The sequence below is a fragment of the Tasmannia lanceolata genome, unplaced genomic scaffold, assembly GCF_043159265.1.
Source record: "Tasmannia lanceolata isolate RefF3 unplaced genomic scaffold, GAP_Taslan_0.1 ptg000081l, whole genome shotgun sequence".
Lineage (NCBI taxonomy): Eukaryota > Viridiplantae > Streptophyta > Magnoliopsida > Canellales > Winteraceae > Tasmannia > Tasmannia lanceolata.
The window spans coordinates 242,576-266,045 of record NW_027518758.1 but is presented as its reverse complement, the minus strand read 5'-3'; the positions used below and the strand labels follow the sequence as shown (position 1 = coordinate 266,045).

Sequence of the window (23,470 nt, the reverse complement as noted above, 5' to 3'; positions counted from 1 at the left end):
GTTCCTATGTGCAATTGGTGTCAAGCCACGGACCATGTCATGGAAGAGTGCCCAACTCTTGCTAAATTTGGTAATTCTAATGAAAATGCAAGTGCCATGGTTTTAAATAATCCATATAGTAGCACATATAATCCGGGATGGAGGAATCATCCCAACTTTTCTTGGAATCAAGGGAATTATCAAGGAGGGCCATCAAATTTCCAAGGTCAAGGCCAATTTGGCCAACCTAGGCCCACCTTCCCTTCTATGAATGTTCGACCACCCCTAACCACACCTCCACCTTTTCAAAACCCAATTTTAAATAATGTTTCAAATCAGCAACCATCGGGTTTTCCAAAACAAGGGGAGTTGGCACGCATAACTTCCTTAGAAAAGAGCATAGAACTTCTCACTAGCACTTTCATGACAAGCCAACACAATATGGAGAAGCAAATCTCCCAACTTGCCATGGCCTTGCATGAAAGGGAAAAGGGGAAGATGCCAAGTCAACCAATTCCTAATCCAAGGAATGTGGCCATAAATGGGAATCAACAACCACAGGTAAATCAGTTGAATCCCATGCAACCAAACTTGCCGCAGCAGGAGCCCTCCGATCACTGTAACGCTGTATTTGCTTTAAGGAGTGGCAGAGAATATCAAAGGGAGGAGGGCAGATCCGAACCTTCTAAAGATGCTCAAGAATCTCCAATTAAGGTAAGTAAAGAGTCATCCTCCATTGGTTCAGAAGAAGAGCCCGAACAGGTAAGTACAGAGCAGGCAGTTTCTCCACCTGAAAAAGAGTATGTGCCTAAAGCTCCTTTTCCAAGGAGACTTGCTAATAATAAAAATGTGGCTGCTAAGGAGAAAATTTTAAATATGTTTAAACAAGTGCAAATTAATATTCCATTGTTAGATGCGATTTCCGAAGTCCCGACTTATGCCAAAGTTTTAAAAGACTTGTGCACACAAAAGCGCAAGTCTAATGTACCCAAGAAGGCATTCTTGGCTGCAAACATTAGTTCCATCTTGTCTCAACAGATGGTGGCTAAGTACAAGGACCCGGGATGTCCTACCATTGCATGCACTATTGGAAATACTCATATTAATCATGCTCTTTTAGATTTAGGGGCCAGTGTGAATTTATTACCTCTTTCTGTTTTTAAACAATTAGGATTAGGAGAACTCAAACCCACCACCGTCACTCTTCAGTTGGCGGATAGATCAATGAAGAAACCGAAAGGGATGGTTGAGGATGTCCTAGTTAAAGTAGGAGAGTTCTTATTTCCTGTAGATTTCATTGTGCTAGAAACTGAGCCCGTTGCTAATATCAAGGATCAAATTCCTATAATTCTTGGTAGGCCTTTCCTTGCTACGAGCAACGCCTTAATTGATTGTAGAAATGGTTTAATGAAATTAACTTTTGGGAATGCTTCCATGGACTTTAATGTTTTTAGATTAGGTAAGCAACCTAATTTACAAGAAGAAATTAATATGTTGCACTCCTCTCCTGAGACTAATTGTGAAAATATTTTGAATGCAGGATTTGAAGAAGCTCTGGATGAAGAAGGCTTGGAGAATGCAAGAGATATAGGGGACTCCTTTTCTGATGACCTTAGCATCCAACAAATAGAATTTGGAGCATCCCTATCTCCGCCCCTTCCCAAGCCTCCACCCAAAAAGGCCCCACAGTTAAATTTGCCGCCTTTGCATTCAAATTTAAGAAAAGCATATTTGGGTAAGACTTGCACATCTCCTGTGACAATCAAAATGGACTTAAACTCGACCCAAGAAGAAGAGTTAATTAATTTTTTAAAAGAAAATAAGGACTCTACTTGGAAGGACAAGTTTCATTTACTCAGATTGAAGTCCTTTGTTGAGTTACCAAGATCTAATTTAGAAGAGGTCATGGATCTTCATGAGCCTCTTTATTCAAATCTCTCTTAAAAGAAAAAGGTACGCCCCTCTCTTCTCTTTATTGTCCTTGTTTCTATTTTTGCATGCATTGAGGACACTGCATGATTCAAGTATGGGGGGGGTAGCTTTTAGAAACTTTCTTTTCTAATCTTTTCTATAGTTAAAGTTAGAAAATTTCCTTTCTTTTTATTTTTGGTAATTTTTCGCAAATTAGAAAGAACATGGTATTCTTAAAAAGAAAGTTGTTTTCCTATTTTAAGAAAGAAAGTTTGTGGATATTTTAATTTTGGAATTTAAAAAATTAGAAAGAATACTTTCCTTTCTTAGTTTTGTTTTCTTTTGGAATCTTTCTTTTAAAAGGATTTGAATAAGAAATAGAAATAGAAACTTGATTTTTATATGGTATGGATAAAAAGGAAAGAAAGGTTGAAACAAAAGAAAGAAAGAATGATTTTTAGAAAGTTTGCTTCTTGATTATAGTTTTGATTTGTAGCCTTTTTGACATGAGCTATTAAGTCTGAAGGGTTTTTATGCCTAGTTCCTTAAAGCCAACTGGCTTGAGAGCAACTGACTGAAAACTACATACATGGGTCAATTAGAAAGCTTAATAAATCAAAGCATTGCACGTAATCAAAGGTAAAGTTTGGACTCATATGCATCAATGTCTATGACATATGCAAATCAAAGATTAGTCGGACACTGCTTAGTAGCCTGGGTGTCTGGTGCATGCCCTGCATGTCATTCACGCCAAAAGCAGTAGAGGATTACCAAAAAAAAAATGAGTTCTATTCTTAGAAACTATGGGAAAAGTTGAAAGTATGGTGGACCATATAAATTTGTAAGTTTTCTACGAAGTTTCCGAATCAAATTTCTTTTATGGTACGATTACATCAGAGGCAAGTTTAAGGGAGCAAAGTAGGACAAATTCAAAAGAGGATTCCTTGATTAAAATATTTTTTCAAATTTTTCCGACTTGGGATAGGATGCAAAGTTTAAGTATATAGGTATTCTTGTTCTTCTATTTTTGAGTAATTTATCAAACAAATAAAAAGGATTAGAAATTTTTAGCTTTATTCTATAGGGAGATTTGGAAAGAAAAGTTTATTTTTAGAATTTTGTGTGTATATTCACTGCAAACACTCACGAGACAAAACTCGTCCACTAGGGTAACCTAGGGGTTTAAAGGCTTATTGCACCTGCTAAGTGCAATCGTGATTCCTACGAAAGTGAGTTAGGATTTTATTTTGTTCCTATTTTTCTTTATTTTCTTCTTGTTTGCTTGAGGACAAGCAAAGCTTAAGTATGGGGGAATCTGATGAGCACTTTTATGTGTGAATTATAGGTAGGAAAAGCACGCATTTATCTCATTTAAATCGGTGCTACTAAGGTATTTTGTGTGTTTTTGGTGTTTCAGGTTGTTTTCTGGATTTTCATAGAAAATAGGGCTAAGAGATGGAATTGCAAAGAGAATTCAAGGATCTATATGAATTCAATGCTGCTGGAATCAGGTTCCTGAAATGGAATCAGGTTACTGAAAAGCTGCTGGAATTGTGCTGGAATCAGTTGTTGAATGGAAAGAAATTGCTGAATTGGAATGGGAATCAACCAAGCCTAGTGTAGGCCCCACCATATGTAGCTTGAAGAGCTAACGTCAGCCTATGGGAATGATAATTTGGGATGCCATCTTTGTACCTTCCATTCGGACAGTTCGAATCATCCTTTGGCAATGAGTTGAGGAGCATGGCCGATTATGTCGTGGCTAGTCAATTCAACGGTTCGGATTGCTCTATAAAAATGATTTGACGGCACGGCCCATTTATTTTGCAGTTGCCCATTAAGTGAACGGTTTGGATCAACTTGTGGGACTGGAATAAGAGGCACGACCATTTGTTTTGTATTCCATAAAATGGATGGTTTGGATTATCTTAAGAAGTGGATTGCCCGTCTAAAAACTTTCCATAAGGGTGAGATTAATTGGCCATCTATCAATGGCATCTATCAAATTTGGAATTGTCTTGCACGTGGTAGTGATTTACAGCCATGCAAAAAGCCATGCAAGATGCTGTGTGATTCTTTCTCTCTCATACGTTAAGAAAGTGGTGTGGGCCCACTATTCTAGTGTGATCAAAAGGGTGCGTAACTATCACTCCATTCCCTTTTTGACGTTGATACACTCACACTGGGTGTCTATAGTGATCAAAAGTGCAGCCCATATGATCTCACCCATTCATTTCTCACATCCAAAACCACAATCCACCGACCTCTTGCCTATTCACTGATTTTTACATCTTGCCAAAATTGCCACTTTGGTTCTCACGGTTGTGGCCCAACAATAGCAGTTTCTAAATTCTAAAAGTGGGACCCACGTGTTATTGTGCATGTGAATGGTGGCAACTTTCCAAATAGGTACAGCATGTTACTTTATTTAATTTTTTAGTAGCCACGTTTTGGACGTTTTGGGATGAAGCAAGAATAGTATTTTCTATATGCATGCATGCAAGCTGTGGGACCCACCTTAAAGTTCCAAACATAGCAGCTCTCCCACGTCTTTTGGTTCAAAACGGTAGTTTCCAAGTTGAAGTGTGGCTATTATAGTGCGCATGGGACCCACATGGTGGTGCAAATTCATGAAAAGTTATTTGATTCACAGTAGCCCACGACTTTGGGGTTAGAAAATATTATTTTTCAAAAGCTTGTATTGTATACATTATACAATAAAAGTGGGACCCACCACCAAAGTGAAGAAGAAAGTTGCTCAAAAAGTTCACTCATTCCCACGTTGAAAAGTCAAAAAGAAGAGAGAAAATTACAAAAGCAAGGTATAAAGTTGGTGAAATGGTAAAGAAGAAAAGAAGTAGTTGTTAAAATTACCAACAAATGGTGAAGTTGCTGAAATTGCCAAGGATAGTTGGGGTTTCCAAAAAAACTTTACCCACATGCCAAGATTGTGAACCTCTTTGGAGCTGAAAATAGAAGGAGATTTCCTCTATATATTGCAATAAAAGGATGACAAAAAGGTCTGGATTATTCTCGTAAGACTTTCTTTGGCATTTTTTTTCTCCCATAGTGGAATTCGGCTATCTCTCTCCATTCTCTCTACATCCCTCTTGCTCTCCTCCTCTCTCTCGGTCCTCTCTACAACTCTCTCCCATGTTCTACTCTCTCTTATTTTTTTCTTGCTCTTTTTCTTTTCTTTCTCTCAATCAAGGAACGATCCAACCGTCCGAGATCCTAGTCCAAGGCAATACCAAGGCTTGAAGGAGGGCGATCAAGGATTCAACCATTGTTCGGAGGAGAAAAAGACTAAGTTTACTTTACTTGTGTTCTTTATTTTCAAGTTCAATTCCAAGTTATAATTCGATGTACTTTTGTTTTGAAGTTTAATATTAAAGAGAGTACTTGTGTTATTTTTCTTTTTAAAGTTCTTATATGGCACTTCTTCCCTTCTCTATCCCCTTTATTTTTGTTTCTTTAGCCTTCTCCATGAGTAGCTAAACCCACTATACTTAGGGTTTAGATGAAGCCATGGGGAAGGAGAATGAGAAGTAATTAAAACCATTGGCTTATATAACAACTTATGTAAGGATTTGTATTTGTTGGATCCCAATCACGTATGCCACTGGCTTTCCCCAGTCGTATAAGTGATTGCCGATAAATAAATATAATTTCTTATATAATATCTTTAAATTGAGTAGTATATTTGATAAAACACTCATGGGCAATGACATCAATAGATCTTATTCCCCATAGACTAAATTTATCAAATACACTATCCAATACAGAAATTGGTTTGATTAATAATATAATTCCAAACCCATGGTGGATTCTAACCCTAAGTAATCTTTTATATTGAATTAAGGTTTTTACACTATTCCAAATTACTTTTGCAATTTTCCAATTTACTTAAGCCCTTAGAATTTAGTTTTCTAATTAAATTGGATAAGTAGTTAATAGAGATCATTAAAATTTGGTACACTTTGCCTAAATTAGGATTTTAAATCAAAAAGATCGTAGTTGAATTTGATTCTTAGATTGAATAGAATACACGCTTATATATATAGTGTTGGCTCCGAGGTCTAAGTCCACGGAAATCCTGAGATTTTGCCAGGCAACAGTATATCATAGCTAGTATTCTAATCGGTACAAGAATAGGATTGACAACTAGATTTCTCTTCCTTGAGTTCGACCCGTATTTACACGATCCGTGCACTTGCGGTTATTTAATATTTCAATCAAGTGCCTTGTATGCAGTTTTGGTTTTTTCGGGCTTTCAAGGCCGCATGGAAGAAAGCGGTGTTCGAGTCCCCAAGGCTCAGCCACTGGGATCGAGATTTCTGCCTGTAGAAAGCCTCCTCCTTTCGAGCAGTCCTAATGTATTCATCTTTGATCCGGACTTCTTCATCTCTCAACGTCGGATCCGAAAGGGAAGATGCAATTTTTTCTTGAATGGATTCAAGGAGCAGTCTCAACCGAGGAGCTTCAATGTCTATTCTGCCAAAATTTTCACGATTCCAGATTTTTAGACTTTCTTTCACTTCTTTGAGCTTTTTGACTACAATGAATAGAGGCGATCCATCGATCTCTATGTTCCATGCTCTCTCCACGACTTCAAACACAGAGAGGTCTTCAAGCCACATGGAGAAGAATTTGAAAGGAGGTTTAGGGATTTGAGGGGATTGGTTTAACTGGATAGTAATAGGGGTGTGATCAGATAGCCCAGGGTGAAGGTAAGATGCGAAGGAGGAGGGGTATTGGTAAAGCCATTCTTCGTTAACAAGGACTCTATCTAGCCGTCTAAACTTCCAATTATTCTCATTCGATTTGTTATTCCAAGAAAGAGTTTGCCCAAAGGATCGAAGATCAGAGACGGAGCATTCATCAATCCAGGAGTTGAAGTCGTCCATATCACGAGTCGAGGGACCAGTTCCCCCCAAGAATTCAGAGGCGAATCTTATGATATTGAAGTCTCCCATAATGATCCATGGGAGGGAGACACTTCTAGCAATGAGAGATAGATGATTCCACAGAACTCTCCTTTCAGTTCCTCTGTTTAGAGCATAGACAGAGGTAACAAGGAGGGTGATATTGGTTTGAAGAAATCTAACCTCACAGTGCATAAACTGATTTGCTTCTTGGATGATTCTTACCTGCACCAAATTTGGGTTCCAAATGATCCAAATTCTGCCTCTATCAGAGCTGTTATAATTAGTTGAAATATTCCAACCACTGCACATTTCTGACATGTATTCATGGATTTTGTGGATAGGAGCATGAGTTTCAAGGATGCTGAGAAATGGGAGCTTTTCTTTACGGATAATATCGCTTATGTCCTTTCTCTTATTTTTGGTACCAAGCCCTCTTATGTTCCAGGTCCCAAGCTTAATCATGAGAATTTTGCAGGGGGGAGTTTTGGGCTGATCTTGTGTGATCAACATGGGGGGAGGAAGGGAGATCAGAGGATTCGGGGTGGGTGTCCTTCAGCTCAGAGTCAGAAGGAGGGAGGGTATTTTCGATTGGATCAGTTAAAGGGCCTGGTAATGAAAGAGGGTCAGAGGAGCTGGGACCATCAAGACCCAAGGACCTGTTGTTCCCGAGGATTGCACAGGGGCCAGAGGTGGCACTAACATCTTCATCCTCTGAAATGAATTCAGAATTTTTTTCGTCAGTGTCAACTGAATTGAGGATGTCGAATGGGTTCTGTGTTGTTACAATAGAGAGATTAGACTCATTTCTTGGTGGGGATTGGGGTTTAGGGGAAGAGGCGGGGGTAGAAGTATCCTGGTTAAGATCAGGGTCAGAGGAAGGGGCAGAGGGAGCTTTAGGGGGTTCTTTTCGAGAAATGGGTCTCCATTCCTGGGCAGGTTTGGGATTGGTCTTTGCTGAAACAGGGCATTTTTCAGTTGAGTGGTTGAAAATCTTGCAGAGATTGCAAGACTGAGGTTTCCATTCGTATTCAAATGACTGGGTTGAGACTCCAAAGGGAGAATGTATTTCTATAGAATCTGGGAGAGGGTCCCCAGCTTCGATTTCTACGCAAATCCTTGCAAAATTTAACCTGGTTTCATCCGCTGTTTTGGAATCCATGTAGAGGGGATTTCCAATCACGCTGCCAATTTTACTAATACCTTCATTGTTCCAGTACTGTAAGGGGAGGCCAGGCAGTTTTACCCAAATAGGAATAGTAGATAGTTCAGGTTGTTCGAGAGGTAGCCCTGGAGACCATCGACGGAGGATGAGGGGTCTACTGGCATAAGTGTGTCCTCCCATTTCGAGAATTTGATCGCAATCTTCCCCGCAGCTAAACCGGAAGAGAAAGAAGCCATTTCTTAGGGTGGAGATCTGTATGTTACCCTTAAGGTTCCATTTCCTTTGCAGGTTTTCTTGAAGATGCTGTACAAATGGCCTTCTTCCCAGGAAGAATCCGACGAGGCAGTGGTTCCATTTGTTACTGCCAATGCTGACTTCTTCCATGGAGAAATCGATGGAGGACTTGGTGAGTCCAGGCTCTTTTGGAAAGGCTCTTCTCAGATTGGTTGATGATGGAGGCTTTGCTTTGATGAAAAGATTTTTCCAGGGGTTTCCGTTAGGTTCAGAGGGCGGGGTGGGGAGGAGTGGCGGGGCGGGGATGTTAATGGCAGACTGAGGTGGGGAATTAGAAATTTGGATTCCAGTGACAAGGGGTGGGAAATTTTCTAGCTGGATTGAGGGGGTGGGGATGATTTGGGGTGAGTTTTTAGGCAAAGGATCTGACCCAGGAGTTGAAAGAGGAAAAAAATGGTTAACAAGGGGAGTTGGAGGGGGGGAAAATTCCTCCGTGGTGAGAGAATCATTCTGAACATAGGTTTTGCTCCTGATGGGAGAGGGTTTCTTGGCTGGTGAAACGGCACTAGCGGGTTTGGCAGGTTTTGAAAAGATTTTGTGATTTCGAGTTCCTTTTTGAACATGGGATTCAGACATAGGTTCCAAGAGACTGATTTCGAGATTAAGGCTATGGAGAAGGGGGGATCCATCGGATATTGCGGAAAAGGGCGTCGAGGAGTGCCAAGGGAACCTATGCGATGAAGGAATCTTTTGGGGAGAATCTGATTTTTCAGAAAATCTGGGAGCAGGGGAAGAGAGGATGTCTTCCTTGCAGATTTTAGGGGTTGGAGAACCATCCTTCTGAAGGGCTTTTGTCTTCAGAAAGGTTTCGTGAAGATCGCCCACGAAGTTATGAAAGTTTTCAGTTGGGGTATTTTGAATCGGCCTTTCTTCGCCTTCAAATCCCTTGGGGGAGGGGGTTTTGCCTGGATCAGGAGGCTCCATACGCCCAGTCGGATATTTCTGAGACCAGTCCACGACGCAACCCACTTGTGAGAGCTTCCTGCAAACACCAGAAATGATGACGATGAGAGAGAGAGAGAGAGAGAGAGAGGGAGAGAGACTTTGGGCGATAGTCAAGTGGACCCACATTATTAGGTTGTCTAAGTGATTAGTCAGTCTGTTGGGCCTAGCGTATATAGCTTGTGGCACAAAAATGATCATGACCCTCCGTTTGTGTGATAGTATAAAATAGAAGGCACACATACACAAATAGAGGGTTAGGATCATCCTATAAGGAGATCACCCAATAAAGTGGGCCCACTGTACTTTTTTTTTGTTTGGACACGCATCTGCTATTTGGACCCATAAATTAATGATTTGGATCGTCCATCCATTATAAATAGGGATTTAGTAGGGACGATCGTAGAAAGCATTTTGAAGAGAGGCTGTTGCATGAATAAGAAAAAATCTGTTGACAAGTGGAGCCTAGCCTTGTGCGATTATCCCTACCAAATCCCTTATAAATAACATTATAACATACATCTATTGACTTGAACCGAAAAAATAAAAATAAAAACCTGTGGGGCGAAATACCGTAATTGGGATTTGGGATGGGCTTCAGCTTTGTTGCCATCGTTTGATGGCAACAAAAACAGTTTGGAGTTGTTGTTTGATGGCATCGTTTTCCCACTCCAATGCTTCCCACCATTCTCTGTAGCCACGAATCTTCCTTAGATTGGGTGCCTTTTTTATCCCCACGGGAAGCCTCTTTATATTCGGACACCAATTAACTTCTATCTCTTCAAGTTCAGGAAAAGCCAAGGAGACCCCTTTGCAAATACTACCCAATTGAGGGAGGCTAAAAAGATTTAACTGTCTCAACTTAGGGAGCAGTAATGGTAGAGCATCATCGTCATCGCCATCATGTTGGAGTTGGTCGACCTTCTCCTCTTCATTTACAATTATCTCCTCCAATTCATCGCAACCCCAAACCCGCAGCTCTTGTAAGTTAGGGAGTTGTTGAAGATTAGTACGGCCCCAAGAGAAAAGATTCCTCAACTTGTTACAATTCGTCAATTCCAATTTCGTAAGGCTAGAGAGGGTTCCAGGTGGCATCGACCCATCCCAAAGGCTCCGCAAATTTGGTAGAGAATTAAGATCTAGAAGCTCTAAGTTTGGTAAAGCAGTAGTCTCTTCTTGTAGCCCGTTCCAATCCATTACAGCCACCATTTCTTGGCATCTTTTGATTATACACTTTTTCAACTCATTCAAGTTTTCCACGCCCATTTCCAAGAGGTCTCTAACTCCACCATGACAGATTAAGTATAAAGCATCGGCACGACTAAGTACTTCAACGATCGCATTCGCATGGGTTGTGACCTTACCACCAAGTGCCAAAGCTCGACCTCCTTTAGTATAGAGCCAGAAGTTTGGATCACAGAAACCAACCACAATTTGAAATGTTTTAATATGTTTCTCTTTCCATGAAAGGCTGCCTTGGACAAATTGTTCAAGGCACTCCACATTTGGGAAGTAGCAGAATCCGAGATGAGTTAGTTCCCTCAAGCTGCATATCTCCTCTGTCATATAATTTGCAAAGCTCTCATCCCACCTCCCATCATATGGATCTACCCTGATACGCAAGTCTTCTAATAGAGAGAGCCTCGATATTCTTACTCTGAGTTCGTGACAAGACACATGCAGAAGCCGAAGGCTGAGTAAATTGCAAATGGATTCTGGTAGCGACTCTATGCCGGTGTCACTTAGGTCCAAAACTCGAAGGCTTGCCATGTGATCAAAGAATGATGCAGGAATTTTTGTTAATGTTCTGTTCTGTTGAAGCAACAATGTCAAGAGCTTGAGGCAATATGGTGACTGGGGAAGACTTTTTAATTCATTATGCATCAAGGAGATCCTCTCCACGTTTTCCCATTCCTTTTCCCTTGGGGGTTCGCTTATCCTAACACCAGCTCTCACTAAGAATCTACACCCTTCTCCAGTTGGAGAAGTGATTCGTAATGCTAGATCCCTTATAACATCATGCATCTTGACAGAGTCTGTCTTGGCACTTTCAAAGAGAGATGCATCTATGAGATGTTTTACTATAGCATGTCCCTTATCATATGCACCTGCACCACGGATAAAACCTTCCCCCCTCCAATACTCAATTAATTTATCTATTGGTATCTCATGGTCTTCCGGATACAGTGCCCCGTACAAAAAGCAATTCTTTGTATTTTCATTGTTTAACCTGTCGAAACTGAATTTCAAGCGCTTAAACACTTGTTCTTCCATATCTTCGATCTCACATGTAGTTGGCGAGCGTAACTCATTCAATGCATTTTTCCACACATGGACATTAGCCTCCTTCCTCAAGCTCCCTCCCACCACGATGATTGAAAGTGGCAGACCATCGCACTCCTTAATCACATCCTTTGCTAAGGATTGTATGCTTGGATTTTCAACAACGTCCCCCACTTTGTTTTGGAAAAGTTTCCATGCTTCCTCTTCAGATAAGATATCTACCTTTATCTCCACATCAGTATCCATCGACTTACAAACTTGTAGGCGTCTAGTCGTCAGCACTATTTTGGAACCGTTCTCTAGGTTTATGTGAGGGATTCCAACATTGTCCAACTCTATTTTCTCCCACATGTCATCCAAAAGAAGAATGAACTTCTTTCTTTCCAATTCCTGATATATTCTTCTTGCCATATTGTCATTTGATTCATAACTTCCTAAATTCAATGAAAATCGTTTTGCAATTTCATTCTGCACCTTTTGCATGCTCCAATCTTTCGAGATGGTTACCCATATGACAATTTCAAACAACTGGGTTATTTCTGATGAGTTGTTCAGACTTTTCATCACCGTCGTCTTTCCAACTCCACCCATTCCCCAAAGTCCAATCTTTTTTTTTTTAATGTCTTTAATGCATCCCAATATTTTTTGTAGAGTGCGATCAGTTGATGTGTTCCCTTCTATTGTTGGTGCAGGTATGGGTTCAGCTATCTTTGTCGATGCGTCAACCACCACCCCACCGACCCAGGAGGGAGATTTCTCCAAGAGATCTATGATCAAATTAGTGGACTCATCAATACGTTTGCCAAGCTTCAGCCGCAATGAAACATCTGGACACCATCCCATCAAACAAATTTTCTCCACTTTGAATTCTTTCTCTATCACATTCACCTTATCTTGTAGCCTTTCCACCTTTTTAAGCCAGTTTTCACATTCATTCGTAGCAGTCCCTTTGCTTCCATGCCTACTTATCTCCCCTTTGATGTCGTCCCTTCTACTATACAGAAGGCTTGCTTTTTCATTGAGATTTTTAAAATTCTTTTCAAGATTTTTGATGTAACTAATGCGTCGAATAATAGGATCACCTAACCACTTCACAATTACAAATACCGGTGAAATTGCTGCCACAAGTGATTCCATATTGGCTGCAAAATAAGAAAAAGATGAGAGGCAAATAAAAGTATGCATTCAACCTTCTTAATAGACATATCATTTATATTCCACCTAAAAGGAATCCAAAACAATTCTTTTAAATTATAATATTTTATCCATTAGAAATGACTAATTCCATCTTCGTATATGGGCAAAAACAACACTCATATGCTCGTGATAAAAGATAAAAAATATACAATAAAAATCCCTGCTCCTAAAAGACAAGAGAATTGGGAAGACATGAATATTTCTATTAGTGAATGTATGTTAAGGGTTAATGATGATTTCCATCCAAATCAGATCATAATTTACTGTGATTGAATTGGACGCAGAAACTTTATACAAAATATTCTATTTCTCGATTGGGAAGAAAAGTTATGCAGACAATTTTATAAGGCAAAAAGCAAAATAAACGATTTAACTGGATTATTAATGTAAAATGTATCATAGATGATTACCTTGGACACCTGGATAAGAAAAATAGGGTCAAAAGGGCAAGTAATATTTGGCTACGGTTGGCTACAGTTATAGGAATCGTTATTCATATACATTGTTGGAAAAAGGATGACGAGACCTACATGAAAGCCAATCAATTAAAGTTCATTGGTTATTTTGAAGCATCTCAAGAACATGCCATTTAGAGGGTCAAATTTCAGTATGATGTCAAAATCTACTATTTATAATAAGTTTGTATCTTGCTCATTTTTAGCCATCTTGGGTATTGAGGCTTCTACTAGATTATAATTCTCCTAATTAAGGGTACTGAGTTTTAATAAGTTTTATATTTTTTACTATTTTATAAAATTTATTATTTTTAATAAGTATGGCTTATATGAAAGCGAGTTTGGTTTGGAGTCTTTAGGACTATTTAAGACTCGATAATCATATTGTGTGAGACTTTTGATTATTATCTATAGAATTTTCTTTTTAGAGAAGTTTATTTGCTAGATCTCCTTGTGGGTTCAAGGTTTTGATCAAAGCTACATCTTCTACTCCTTTCTATAGTTTCATTCATACGTCAGAATGTGCCCAGAGATTACCCTCTTTTTTATGGTTGCTAACAAATAATTGGGCTAAAGCAATTCATCAGACAGTGCTATGAGGAATGACAATATGATAATGGTAGCATTCAAGGATTTTCAGTGGAACAATCAGAGATCGATGTACGAGATGCAAGTAGTGATTTCTTGATTGGTAGACACCTTCGAGTGCAATCAGATCTGTGACAACGAACCACATATGATCTGTGAAGGGCCTTGTGGTCAACATGTTTGTGATTCACTATACATAGTAAATCATCGACCTCCACCCAGTGAAGATGAATCCAAAGATGAAGAGGTTGAAGAGATTATCCTCCAACATTGGGGAAATGAAGAGCGAGACATGATAAAAAAAATACCCAATAAAAAATGATCTTCTAGACTTCAATTGTCAACTTCAATAAGGGCCCGTTTGGATGCCTAGAAGATTTTGATTTGGATTTCTCACATTTGCAACCCTTTTTTGCATTGTAATTTGGATCGGATCAAATTCTTGGATTTCTAATTCAGCAGCTGACGGTGAAAAAAATCAGATTTCTGAATTTGCTGTGGAAATAAGAAATTGGAAATCCGCACATCCAGCAGTTTCTTTCACCCTCTTTGCTCCTCAACCTCTCCCCTCCACTAGGAAGTTCCCCTTTCCCTCTCTGTCTCCCTCGACATTAGCTGCCGAATCTATTCATTTTCTATTCAAAACTCAATTCCAAATCCAAATACAAAATGGGAGGTATCCAAACGGGCCCTAAAGGACTTCCTCGATTGGCTTATTGAGGTAGTTATATTTTTTTTTATTATATGGAGGTTCGTGAAGGCAAAGGGGTGAAGTTAGTGGCATAAAATCTTAAAGATAGGGCTTCGGCTTAGTGTAAAAAATTCCAACTTTCACGTACATGACATATGTAGGGGTGTAAACGGATCGAATTCGGAGCGGATATGGCTATATCCGAATTCGATTACAGTATACACTATCCGAATTCAGATTCAGATTCGGATTCGACGGATATTTAATATCTATTACCGAATTCGTATTCGTCGGATATTGTTCGAATTCAGATATTATCCGTATCCGTTTATCCGTTAAATTTGAACATTTTATTTCAGCACTTTATCTTTTTTCTCATACTTACTCGAATGAATTTTCCAAACCCTAAAACTAGACCTCTACATTCTCTTCACAAAATTAACTCTCAAACCCTAAAATATATGAGATCCTCTTCTTCCTTTTAAAACAAAGGCAGAGAAAGAGAGGGAGGCGATGGGGATGGATGATAGTGTTGGTAGTGGTCTTTGGGTTTTTCCTTTTTTTTTTTTTTGTATATGATGGAATGGGTTTGGGTTTATTTCGATGGAATGGGTTTGGGTTTATTTTGATGGAATGGGTTTGGGCTATTTTTGTTTTTATTTTTATTTTTCTAAAAAGAATATTCACTTTTCTTATAGAAACAAAAGATAGTGTGTCATTACTAAAAATATATATTAATGATATTATTAATAATAAATAAAAAGGATTTACTTCTCGGATTCGGATGTAAAACGGATCGGGTATACCATTTACCAGATTCGCATCCGCTAAGAGCCGGATATCTCATAAACGGATTCGGATAATAACCGCTTGAAACGGATTCGGATAATATTCGCTTAAACGGATTCAGATGTGGACGGTAATCGAATTTTCAAATATCCATTTACACCCCTAGACATATGAAGGCACCAATTCAAATTTGGCAAAGAATGAAGTAGTTGCTGCGAGCGTGATTCTTGCAGATAGATTATGATAAAGTGTTATTCCAACAATATCAGTATTGTTGTCAAGGATGCCTATTTGAGAAGAATTATGTGAAAGTGTTTTATTGCTTATCCCTATATAATGATTCTATAATGACAAAACCATAGCAAGTAGCAAGATTCACCCGTGGATCGCCCATGGCCATCCATGATAGAATCTGGCCACAACTCGTTTGGACCCTTAACGAGGTGTCTAGTTAGAACCTAGAGTAGATGTGAAACTAGATCATCTTCGAGTAGGAACTCGGCAATAGGGGGGTCGACTACTATTGAATCATCATGGGACAGGATTCACAGTCGAGGGAAGGTTCTTATTTGACGGTGATCCTGACCATCCCTGTCCATGAGCCGAGTTTTCGAAAGTGAATAAGACAATGATCACTATTAGGGATGGAAACAAGAACTCTTATTCTCCATCCCATCCGCTCCAAAATGATCACTACTAGGGATGGGAACAAAAACATGCATTCTCTACCCTATATGCTCAAGTGTTATTGATGTGGCCAGCCTAAACACAAATTCAATCAATGTCCGGGCCTAACTTGGCAACTAGTTTAGAAGGAGCAGGCAACGAGAACCTTAAAATTGAAGGGGAGGACTAAGAAGTCTCTCAAGAAGATGGTGAAGAAATGTTGACCTATGAAGATCAAGGGTTATCCCTTGTCGTGAGGAGATTAATGTAATCTCCTAATCAAGAGGCATATCCACAGTGGCACAACATCTTCTAAAAGAAGTGTACAATGAATCAAAGATTTTGCAATTTGATTATTGATGAGGGAAATAGTGAGAATATTATCTCTAGAGAAACGGTGGATAAACTATAGTTGAAGATGGAAGACACCCTTCCATACAAAATATGCTGGATTGAAAAGGTCAACGAACCAAGTTTGTTGAAAGGCATCAAATTTCATTTTCTATTGTAAAATTTTTTAAAGATAAAGTTGTATGTGATGTGGTCGATATGAAAGCCTATCAATTACTTGATCGGCTCTGGCTGTATGATGTTGAATACCTGTAAGGGCAAAGACAATGTTTAAATCTTTTTCAAAGATGGGAAAAAATAATCATTGCCCTTATGTTTATATCTTTTCTAGGGGTGGGGCTGTCCCTCCTAACTATGATAGATTTGTGAAAGAGTCAACAAAAATATGAGACATATATGCCTTAATAGTGAAGGACAAGACTTGTGAGGCCTATTGGTAATCCAGAAAGGTTAAATACATTGATGCAAGAGTCAGGGACGGATTTAGTGGGTGGAGGCCAATTGCGCCCCTAAAAAATCTCAAAAAGTTTTTATAGCTATTTTGTATATCCAAAATCTACTTAGATTTTTAAATTTTTGTGAGGGGGGGGGGGGGGGGGGGCAAATTTCCTTTACTTGTTTTACATTTTTATGTCAAAAAAGAAGTTTGTGGGTTTCCAAATCTCGCAAGAATTGGAAACATGATATTTTTTAGGCTCCCTACGGTGTCAATAATTTTTGGCTCATCGTTTTCAACGATTTGGGGTTTTTTTTTCATCTCTTTGAAGTCTCCATCTACATCTCAGTCTCTCCCTGCTTCTCTTGTCTCTTGATCTCCAACTCTAACAATTTTACTCTGGCCAAAGGTTGAAAGGTATGCCCTCTCCCTCAATTTCTCTTTCTCTTTCTCTTTCTCTCAATCTCATCTCCGTTTTTTTAATTTTCTCCCTATCAATCTCATCTAAGTTTGTTTTGGACTTTGAGATGCCCTCTCCCTCTTTCTCTCAATCTCATCTCTATTTTTTTTTTAAATCGCTTTATCAATCTGATCAAAGTTTGTTTTGGATTTTGAAAACCGATTGTGAGCCTTTAACTCCTTGCTAAAACAGATCCTAGTTTTTTTTCTTAAAAAAAGAGGTAGTTGTATATATTAATAAAAAGGACTGAGATGGACTAGATACAGTGAAGAAAGAAAGAACAATGAAAGACATATCATGTGGGAGAGAGTCAAAGAGTGCTAGAGAATCTAAGTGTCCACCACCTGGTTGGCAGATCACCGAACATGATTAAACACAACCTCCAAGGGCCTCACCCAATCAAACATCTCATCGAATAACCTATAAAATCACAACAGAGGTTTATGAGACCCTTAAAGCCAATTGATGATGTTAGAAGAATCTCCTTCAACCACTATATTATCAAGGTGATTCTTCTTTATCAACTCCAAACCTTGGTAAACTGCTCGAACCTTTGCCCCCGAGGCAGGCATCCCAATAGGCCCATCATAGGCACAGAGCACCACTCCATACTTAGATCTGAGAACTCCCCCAATACCTGCAGACCCGGATTCCTTAAACTAGAGCCGTCAAAAAAGACTCCTAGTTACTAATATAATTAAAATTAATAAAAGATAAACTTCCTTATTTAATTCCCAATAAAAGTAACTCAAGATAAAATCTAGGATTTCTAAACGTGCTAGCGAGAGAAAGGAGGCTTATTAGGAAACAAGATCTCTTAAGATTAGTTAGTTTCCTAAAATATCTCACTGAAATTTTAGCATGGAATCTTAGAAAAGGATGTGTCTGCATTAGTCTCCCAGGTTGGAGAAAATCTGTCGTCAGATATGAATCTTCGAAGAGTGTATGTTCTTACTAATTTTTGTAGTCATCATTTTCCCATGATTCAGAAAACTCGTCATCGAGTTTTGAAGTATCGAAGAATGCTAATCATCTCAAACTCTAGAGCATAAATTCTTCTACATAATGTCTAGGACGAAAAGATAATCTTTCTTGATTCTGAATCGTCTGAAATTCATAAACATTTGTTGTAGGCTTCAATTTATGATGAAGAAATCAAATTAGTATTTCGCCATTTACCCTCCACTTCGATCTCCATGCCGTCAAATCCAATTTCTTTTTCTTTCGTTCATGGTTTCATAGCACACAACAACCATCTCTTGTGTCACCACATCCTCGTAACTTCCACTATCAATGATAAGATTATTCATAGTACGCCGAGTAACCAATGCCTCGCCATGATCATTCCAAGTGATCTTGTCACCCTCATCATCATTGTAGTTATCAAAACATGGTTGTTCATTTAGAACCTTAGATTCAACCAACTCGTCAAACACTTCACCCAAATATAAATATGGTTGTTTAACTAGAACCTTCGATTCGACCAACTCCTCAAATTCTTTGACCAAATTTACGTGCCTTTGGTTTTAGCACTCTACCACTACATGACCGAAACACAAACACTTGAAGGGCATATTAATATCTTGGTAGCGCTGATTAGGACCCATCCGATCATGAACTTGCATTCTCTCCCTGTGGAGCACGATGATAAAAAAAAAAAAGGTTAAAATCCTCCAAGGCGACACTATTGTCATCGCGACTTCATCAATTTGGTGATCTTGACGAGGAGCCTCCATACGAACACCTCGATCACGCCCACAAACCATGGTAGTCGCCTCTTCACGACAAATGACAAGGATCAACGAGAGCTCTGATTACCAAATCAGTGTTGCACAAGCCAAAACCCAAATAGAATTTCACCACTTTTGATATACGATTTTCACGAAACTGTAACACCAGGAAGATAAAACGTAATATTGGAAAAAAATCCAAAAGCTCCCCTTTTCCATATTCCAATCGTCCAATATATATCTTTTACAAGTTAAAACTCCTTGCTAGAAAAGACTTCTTGTTACTATTATAATTAAAATTAATAAAAGATAAACTTTCTTCTTTAGCTCCTAATAAAAGTAACTCAAAAGATATAATCTATGATTTCTAAACATGCCAGCTAAAGATAAGAGGCTTATTAGGAAACAAAATCTCTTAAGATCAGTTAGTTTCCTAAAATATCTCTCACTAAAATTTTTGGCATGGAATCTTAGAGAAGGATGCGCCTGCATCATGCATGAAGAAAGATTCTAGTGACAATATAAGAAAAAGGGCCTATAGTGACGACTTTTTTTCCATCCCCCATTAACCGTTGCTACAACATAACATTGGCGACAACAAAATTCACCGTCGCCAAAGAATATGAATCCGTGACTGCACATTTCAAATCAACCCTAATATAATTTTTACGGGGGCGGTTAATTCTTTACCGTCGTATCAAATAAAAAAATATATTTAATATTTTTCAATCACACACACACACACACACACACACACACATATCAATCACACTTATTGGCGACGGTTTCGCAATACCGTCGTTAATAATTTCCCACATCGATTGCATCTTCTCTTCCTCAACACTCGTCGCCATATTTTTATTTACGGCCACGACAATTAAGAACCATCATGGTAAAATGGAAATAACGTCGGCAAGTATCTGTTGCTACTAACCATTTCGACATTGGAGCCAAATACTCAAAGAAAATCAATATTGGCATAGAACAATTGGAGAGCAAATTAATGAAAAACAATACGACACATGCTACAATCTAATACAAGCAAATTTGCAAACAATTATATTATGACAATTACCCAAACAAAATCCTCCTCTTTTTTTTAGTCTCCAAATGTAAAGGGAAATGAAATGATTATGGTTTATTTAAGGTGATTTCATTATAAATTGAAGCTCCCAAAAAATAAAACTTCAAACCTTGTGGTTCGATGTTACTCTTTTTCATTTGTAATCAAACCATGGAAAAGTAACAACTTTTTTTGAACGGTAGCAGAACTTATGTTGAAAAAATGAATGGGCGACTAAGACAGTCAACACAAAGAGATACAAGGGGAAAAGAATGAAAGGAACAAGAGAAAAAAATTGCCCAAATTTTGGGGGCAAAAAATCAAATCACTCTAAAGCAAGCCTATCTACCCCATCTCTAGCCAAACCATCTGCCTTGCTATGAAAAAGTAACAGATATGGGAAAAGATTTTCTTTTTCAAACTTTTCAAGAAAATTCTTGCAATCCAAACATGACAGTTATAATGTAAGCATTTTCACTTTCTTCATGATTTTGTGTGTGCGCACACTTTGAGGCCAATGGGAAAAAGGGTAGACATGCTTGACATTGTAAGAGACAGAAATGATAGATTTGTCCATATAATAACATTTTGAAGATAGATTCGGCCTTCAGAATGCCTAATGTTTCCGCCCCATCGCAACGGAAACGTTTCGACCTCTCTTTATCTCTCTAAGAAAGAAAACAAAAAGAAATAAAAAATTAGAATTGATTAAAAAAGAGACGGAGAGATAGATTCATGGGTTTAACCACACATCCCAAAAACATAAATAAAAACATTGGGTAAAACAAGATATTCTAGGAAAAAATTAACAATGACTAAAATATATTGAAGAAAAAAAACTACAAATTTGAATGGAGGGAGTTTTGTTATTTTTCTTCGGGAGAAAAGGGAGGGAGACCGGAGAGGGCGAGAGAGAGAGGGCGAGAGAGAGAGAGAGAGAGAGAGAGAGAGAGAGAGAGAGAGAGAGAGCAAAATGAGAGACATGAGCTTTCTGGCTCATTAAAACATATGATAGTTGGGAACACCCTTTTTTCTCGTCTCTATATCAAACATACAATGACAATACTTGAAACACCCTAGACCATATTGAGGCTTGGGGGGTTTTTGTCAATTAACCCTGGAAGGTGCAATTAGAATTTTGGGGGATTAATATGGTATTTTCGTCAAATTATATTGATTAGGGTTCCATTAGTATAAATAATCTTAAAGTCTCACTAATGGTGGTATTTTCTTCACAAGAAACCCTAGGGAGAGGTTAGAAGAGAACCTAGAAGTGGGATCAGCGAAGGCCGGTGAAGACATTTTTTTTGAATGGTAAGAATGGCCGAGGAAGACTTCCAGTGCGGAAGAACCAATTTTTAAGGTAAGTAATGGATCTGGTCAATAACCAAGGCAGAAAATCATATTGATAAAGTTTAAAACTGGGATTCAAATGATTAGCAGTGTCTTTTTCATCATCGGCCATTTCCCTATTTGAATTCCAACGAGTTATTGGCTCGTGGGGATCCTCGCATCGCAAGGATTCTGACTAGATCTGCGTTGGACGACCCTGAATAGAGAGGGGAGGATTCTGGAAATTAAGGATTAAAATCTTAGGGTGTTTTTCCATTAATTCTATGTTGAAACTCAAGTTTTGGGGGAAAACTACATAAAATGGAAGAACACTGCGAATTCTGGAAAAAACTTGGAATTGTTGTTTCGGTCAACCGAATGTAATGGTCAGACGACCGAGGAGGTGGTAAACCGAAGGTTGGTTGGTCAACTGACTAGGCCATTTTTGGCGGGTTACGGTTTGATCTCCAGGGTGTGAATTTGGGGCGCAACTTGGCCCCGAATGACTGAATTGTGTATACAAAGCATTGACCTTTGACATAATAGTAAATTTAGGTGACATTCGAGGTGATTTAGAGATTTAAACAAGGAGGTTAACTTTGATCATCACCTATTGTAAGCATGGTTTTAAATTTTGACCGAAATCTGAAATTTCGATCGAAATTTCGTGCGAAATTTTAGGGATTTCGACCATCTTTTTCTGCTTTTTAATTAATTTGTAATTATCCCAAAATTTCGACCCAAATTACCAAAATTTCAACCTAAATTCCAGGGGATTCGATAACGAGTAAAATATTACTTTTATTTGGCCGCCGGATTTCGAGCGAAATTTCAAAATTTCGGTCGAAATTTTGATTTTTGTGGGGTCTGAAACCGGCATCGAAACCGAAATTTAAAACCTTGATTGTAAGTAACTCGTCATCCTATAACAATTCTTTTTAAATGTAGTTAACCTTTTATGTTTTAAGAATTTTAATTCTATTGGAAAACTATTTTGGAACTCTCATGCGCTAGTGGTTTTACAATATGCTTAGACAACATGTAAATATGTTTGATTGTTTTCTAATGATGTTCCCTACTATGTTTTATGCATAAATTGTGGATCAAGCATTTGGGTTCATGGTCGTGAATGATATAATGTTTCTTATTGCATCATGAGATTCTCCATGCAAGTGTGGTGACACTATTAGGTTAGTGGTAAGTTGATTTTCACCATGCATGTGTTGATGTCTATTGTAAAATGAGTTCTTCTCACAAGAGAGTACTGAGCCAGTTGGGTTGCAGTGTATTGAATTGAGTAATGCATGCCCTAAGGTCAGCCACGTAACTCGGGGTTTTCCTACCTACCAGTTGGGGCTGTAAAACTGGAACTAAACAGGGTACCCAGCACCCGCCAGTGTGGCTGTGGCACTGGCGTGTGGTCATGTAGATCGGTCAATTGAGTGCTTGTGTATTAATGGGAATAGCACCCGGTACGTATGGTACCAACACTTGCCAGTGGGGTTGTGACACTTGTCATGACCACGTAGACTAATCATTGGGTACTAGTGGTACCAACACCTGTCAGTGGGGCTGTGGCACTAACTGTGGTATAGGCTATTGGGCGAGATGTACATTGTTGCATGATGATACATGGTAATTTCCAATGTTTCTATTTTGTGAAAAATCCTTCTTATGAAAATGCATCCTTTAAATGTTTTTTTGAAATGCTTAAATGTTTCTTGCATTCATGTTTGATCCACTTGCTATAAGAGGCTTCTTACATTTCCAAATTTCGAGTAGTTATGGATTACATCGTGCGATTACAGGGGCGAGTGAGAATCAAGCTGATTGGGCGAGCGCTAGCCATTTATTTTCATTATGACCTTATAACCATTTTAAATGTGGAATTTAATTATTATTTTTAGTAAACAACGGTTGATGGTGAACTAATGCAGAATGTCCATATAATAACGTATTGAAGAACGCCTAATGTTTCCACCCCATTGCAACTGAAATTTCTCTACATTTCTCTAAGAAAGAACACAAAAAGAATCATTCAAAAAAAAGGAACACAAAAAGAAAATAAAAAACAGAAATGATTAAAAAAGAAATAGAGAGATAAATTCATGGGTTTCGTCACACATACCCCAAAAACATAAACATAAGCATTGGGTAAAACAAGATATTTTGGTTTTCAAACACTTTGCAATAGCTCAATGTTAATTGACTAT

General features: G+C 38.5%; 3 protein-coding genes across 5 annotated transcripts in view; all 3 read right to left on the bottom strand.

The window, feature by feature from the left end:
* Nucleotides 1-6,125: 6,125 nt before the first annotated feature.
* Nucleotides 6,126-7,136, bottom strand: LOC143865498 (uncharacterized). The gene has a single exon (XM_077375828.1). It carries the CDS (start codon nt 7,134-7,136, stop codon nt 6,126-6,128), a length of 1,011 nt encoding a protein of 336 aa, XP_077231943.1.
* Nucleotides 7,137-7,272: 136 nt separating this feature from the next.
* LOC143865497 (uncharacterized) lies at nt 7,273-9,198 on the bottom strand. The gene has a single exon (XM_077375827.1). The coding sequence runs from the start codon at nt 9,196-9,198 to the stop codon at nt 7,273-7,275; it is 1,926 nt and encodes a 641-aa protein (XP_077231942.1).
* LOC143865502 (disease resistance protein RFL1-like) overlaps nt 9,169-23,470 on the bottom strand; it is a 32,540-nt gene continuing 18,238 nt past the window's right edge. Inside the window, exons 2-3 of one of the 3 annotated variants that reach the window (XM_077375833.1) lie at nt 9,790-12,641; nt 9,169-9,256 (exon numbers count right to left, since the gene is read on the bottom strand). In XM_077375833.1, the coding sequence (XP_077231948.1) occupies nt 9,814-12,636 (2,823 nt within the window). In that variant the 5' untranslated portion in view covers nt 12,637-12,641 and the 3' untranslated portion in view covers nt 9,169-9,256; nt 9,790-9,813. Of the gene's footprint in view, nt 9,257-9,650; nt 12,642-23,470 lie in introns of those variants that run through there. The other 2 variants (XM_077375832.1, XM_077375831.1) reach the window with 2 other exon arrangements.